The sequence below is a fragment of the Babylonia areolata genome, chromosome 23 (genome assembly GCF_041734735.1).
Source record: "Babylonia areolata isolate BAREFJ2019XMU chromosome 23, ASM4173473v1, whole genome shotgun sequence".
Lineage (NCBI taxonomy): Eukaryota > Metazoa > Mollusca > Gastropoda > Neogastropoda > Buccinidae > Babylonia > Babylonia areolata.
Window position 1 is genome coordinate 16,367,926 of NC_134898.1, and position 5,000 is coordinate 16,372,925.

The window sequence follows — 5,000 nt, forward strand, 5'->3', positions numbered from 1 at the left end:
GGGGGGGGGTGTAAGAGGATCTGAGAATGCAAGAGTTGTCCGATCGATTGCCTTGCTGCTGGGTGAATTGATAAGGTTTTCGCTGAACGAACAAATTGCTAAAAAAAAAGAAAAAAAAATTTTTTTAAAACTTCTCTTTTTCTTATTTGTTTTTGTTTTTTTGTTGTTTTGTTGTTGTTTTTGTTGTTGTTGTTGTTACCCATTCCTTTTTTTTCACAAACCCTTGTATATTCTTATTTCAAAATGTGCGTATGATGTGTGTATACTGTTTTTGTTTTTTGTTGTTTTTTTTGGTGGGGGGGGGGGGGTGGTGGTTTTGTTGTTGTTGTTTGTTTGTTGTTGTTTCTTTTGTTTTTTGGTGTGTTTTTGTTTTTGGTGTGATTTTTTTTTTTTTTTTTTTTTGGGGGGGGGGGGGGGGAGGGAGGGAGGGGGGTGGAGGGAGGGGGGGGGGGTTATATGCGTAGCGCTTTTTCGGGATATCGCGTATGAAATTTTTCGTAAAGCTAGTTCCGCGCTTGATATTATCTTCCGCTGTTTTGTTTCGTTTTCATTGTGTAGTACTTTTTTTTTTTTTTTTTTTTTTTGGCACAGGGTTAATATTCAAGTGATTTCCTTTTTTTTTTCTTTTTTTTGGTTCTTTTTCTTCTTCTTCTTCTTTGTTGTTGTTGTTGGGTTGGTTGTTTGTTTGTTTGGTAACCCAGTTTACATGGAATCTGCTTTGCTTCCCATACTTCTCGCACGAAAAGCACTGAGTGAAATCGGTACTATATTCTTGTTACAGTTGGAGTCAGTGATTCAAACTGGAGTATGTCGATATAGAATATGTCTTTATTACCAAGTGTACGGGGGTCACAAGGAAAAAAATTCCACTCTTGCCATCTGCACTCAATCAGTCTATCTTTAAGGTCGCACACAAATAATTTGACATCTTGCACGCCTTGATTTTCCCATACAAAACCAAAACCGATCTCATACAACTTAATATGAACTTTTGAAACCCAATTTCTTTTACCTTTTACATCCAAGTCAGTTAACATTGTATAAGCTGTCTGTGGTTGCCTCCTCTGCTGTTCTGATGGTCATAGTCGGACACGACTGACTATCATATATATATATATATATATATATATATATATATATATATATATATATATATATATATATATATATATATATATTGTCATCTCCGTTCATCCGTGTTGTTGCCACCCCCCTACAGGTCAGGGTGACCCCAGCTCCCTGCAGACGGACAGCAGTTCCGAGTCCGACGGGGACGTGGCGGCCGACGGCTGTGGCTCGCCCCGCATGCAGAGGCGGAGGAGGCAAAAGGTGTTCCGGGCCGAGAGGGTGGAGCGGAGCATCACCTTCAGGACGCTGGATGAGCTCTTGTACAACGACAACCTGCCGGAGGTCCTAATTTTTTTTTTTTTTTTTTTTTTTTTTTTTTTTAGTGTTGGTGTGGTGGTGATGGTGGCGTGATGTTTGTGTGTGGGGGTGGGTGGGTAGGTGGGGATTCGGGGTGGTGGGGGGAGGGTAGGTAGGGGTGTGTGGTGTGTGGGAATGAGGGGGAGTGTTGAGGTGTGTGTGTGGGCGTGTGTGTGTGTGTGTGTGTGTGTTTCTTTGTGTGTGTCTGTGTGTGTGTGTGTCTGTGTCTGTGTGTATCTGCCTGTGTGTCTATCCGTGTGTCTGTCTGTGTATCTGTCTGTCTGTGTTTTGTGTGGTTGGGTGTGTGCGTGTGTACGCACGTACATGTGTGTGTGTTTGTGTGTCTGTGTGTGAGTGTATGTGTGTGTGTGTGTGTCTGTGTCTGCGTGTGTGTATGCGTCTGTGTGTCTGTGTGTGTTTGTATGTGTCTCTGTGTGTATGTGTCCGTGTGTCTGTCTGTTGTCTTTGTGTCCGTATATGTGTGTGTGTGTGTGTGTGTGTGTGTGTTTGTGTCTGTATGTGTTTTTGTATGTGCGTGTGTGCGCGCGCGTGTGTGTGTGTTTGTGTATGTGTGTGCGTGTGTGTGTAAGTGAAAGAGAGAGAGAGAGAGAATGAGGAGGAAAGCGGGAAGGGAGACGCTTTGAGACTTTGATACTATTAATGTCATTAGCCATGACGGTCCTTATATAACACAGGTGAATGCTTCAACATGCTTTCATTGCAAACACGAAACATTATAACAACCGAATGAAAATGGTGAAAACAAAATAATATTGAAAACAAAACAAAAAGTTGTTGTTGTTGTTGTTGTTGTCTTTTTCTAGAAGAAGAATCGAAGGAAGCAACAGTATCTTTTCTCTCAGAAAGAGGGAAGGGGGAGAGAGAGAGAGAGTGTGTTTGCGCGAGAGTGTGAGTGGCCATTGTTGTGTCTGGACGGACGTCTTCGCTTTCGCAACAGCTTTTTTCATTCATGCATGCATGATATTGTGTGTGTTTCACCACTCACTTTACTGTTGATAAGGAGTGTGTTTGTCAGTGAAGGAATGGCTCTTGCCTAAAGGAGATACCTCAGTATCAGTAGCTCAAGGAGGCGTCACTGCGTTCGGACAAATCCATATACGCCACACCACATCTGCCGCCAAGCAGATGCCTGACCAGCAGCGTAACCCAACGCACTTAGGCCTTGAGAAAAAAAATAAATATAAATAAATAAATAAGTAAGTAAATAAATAAAAATAAAATAAAATAAATTGAATTAATATAAAATAACAAAATGAAAATAAATTAATAGATAAATAATAATAAAAAAAAATAATAGATAAATACATAAAAATACTACTAATAATAATAATGATATTTATAAAGCGCAAAATCTTGATGAAGTCAACTCTATGCACAAAAAAAGACAACAATGATGATAAATAAGCAAATAAATGTAAAACATGCAGACACACATTCACACGTACACACACACACACACACACACACACACACACACACACACATGCATAACAGATATGCAACAAACATGCAGTTTCACAGATATGAAAGCACAATCAAATACACATAAACGGACATGAGCCTCCCCCCCACGCCCCCCCCCCCCCCCCCCCCCCCCCCCCCACACACACACACACATCGCCCTGCAACCCCGCCCCCGTCCTCGTCCTCTACACACTCATTTCTAGGCTATGTATCGCAGCTTCCACGGCACACACACACACACACACACACACACACACACACACACACCACCCCCCCCCCCACCCCACGCCGCCCCCTCCCCCCCCACACACACACACACTGTGAAATGTGTGGAATGAAAAGGATGTCGGTCACCATTCTTATATTTAGACTTCTTCTAGGGATTGCATTATATTTTTGCTAAAAAAAAAAAAAAAAAAAAAAAAAAAAAAAAAAAAAATCATTTACTTAGCTCCACTTAACAAGTACGCGAGAATTGGTTCCTGCTCTTCAAAATTCATGTCATGGCTGATTTTTTTTTTTTTTTTTTTTTTTTTCTAGGTGGTCGCGCGGAGCTTATGCAATGCTCACAGAATTTCGAAAGATCTCGTTTGCATAGCGAAGATTGTTTGTTGAGAGTTGAAATGCTCAGCCACGCTTCATTTAGGTCTGTCTTACCCCAGAGTTCACTGCCTGTTCCTCGTGTGTAAGATCTTGTGGAGGGGGGAGAGAGGGGGTGGGGGATGGGGGGTGGGGGGTGGGGGGGGGGGGTTCAGTATCTTACCCTGTAACTGTGAAGAATTCTATATTATCCAAAAATCAGATACGCTGAACTGAACTTACGAAAGCGTGTGCATATATGTGAGGAGTATGCTTCTGCATACGTAAAGACGATTTTCACCATTCGGATTGAGTTATTCGGGAAAAGGCAATTGCTCCCAACTGAAGAAGAAGGCACGTGACAAATTAATGAAAAAGAAAAGGAGTACTCAATAACACAGCATTGATCGTCTTCTAAGCTAAAACTCACATGTGTGCATCAAACACCCCAAAAAATATCACGTTGCATAATAACGTCTTTGATGTCGAAAGCATGCTCGTAGCATAGCCACCAAGATAAAGGTTGGTGTTTTGTTGATAGAAGTAAAAAAAAAAAAATAAAATAAATTTTAAAAAAAACGTTGTAGGAGATTACAGGGTTCATTGACACATTCATCATTTTGAGGCAATTTTAAACGCGAGTGTGCGTCTCTCTCTCTCTCTCTCTCTCTCTCTCTCTCTCTCTCTCTCTCTCTCTCTCTCTCTCTCTCTGTCAGTCTCTCTGTCTCTGTCTCTGTCTCTCTCTCCTGTCTGTCTATCTGTCTCTTTCTCTGTCTCTCTCTCTGTCTGTCTGTCTGTCTGTCGGTCGGTCTGTCTGTCTGTCTCTCTCTCTCTCTCTCTCTCTCTCTCTCTCTCTCTCTCTCTCTCCCTCCCTCCCTCCCTCCGTCCCCATCCACTCTCTTTGTGTGTGTGAGTGTGTCTGTGTGTGTCTCTGCCTGTGTGTGTGTCTCTGTCTGTGTATGTCTGTGTGTGTCTGTGTGTGTCTCTGTCTGTGTGTGTCTGCGTGTATTGGAGGAATTTGTGGGAATGAGATTTTCTGTCACAAAATGAAGCCATTGCAACACACACATTATATTGTATAACACACACACATACACACACACGCATACGAATTAACACACACACACATACGAATAAACACATACACGCATACACAAACATACAAACACACACACACACACACACACACACACACACACACACACACACACACACACACACACACACTCACTCACTCACTCGCTCACTCACTTACTCACTCACTCACTCATTCTCGCACAAATTAACACACACACACACACACACACACACACACACACACACATTCACGCACAAATTAACACACACACACACACATACACACACACACGCACGCACGCACACACACACACACACACACACACACACACACAAAGCACACACACACACACAACACACACACACACAAAGCACACACACACAAAGCACACATTAATACACGCACTTCCACCCCCAACCCCCACACCCACGCC

General features: G+C 42.4%; 1 protein-coding gene across 1 annotated transcript in view; it reads left to right on the forward strand.

Annotated features, from left to right (window-relative positions):
- The window catches only part of LOC143298297 (tubby-related protein 4-like), a 203,852-nt gene that overhangs the window by 156,280 nt on the left and 42,572 nt on the right, over nt 1-5,000 (forward strand). The window contains exon 9 of the mRNA XM_076611115.1: nt 1,220-1,410. Coding sequence (XP_076467230.1) covers nt 1,220-1,410 — 191 coding nt within the window. The remainder of the gene's footprint in view (nt 1-1,219; nt 1,411-5,000) is intronic.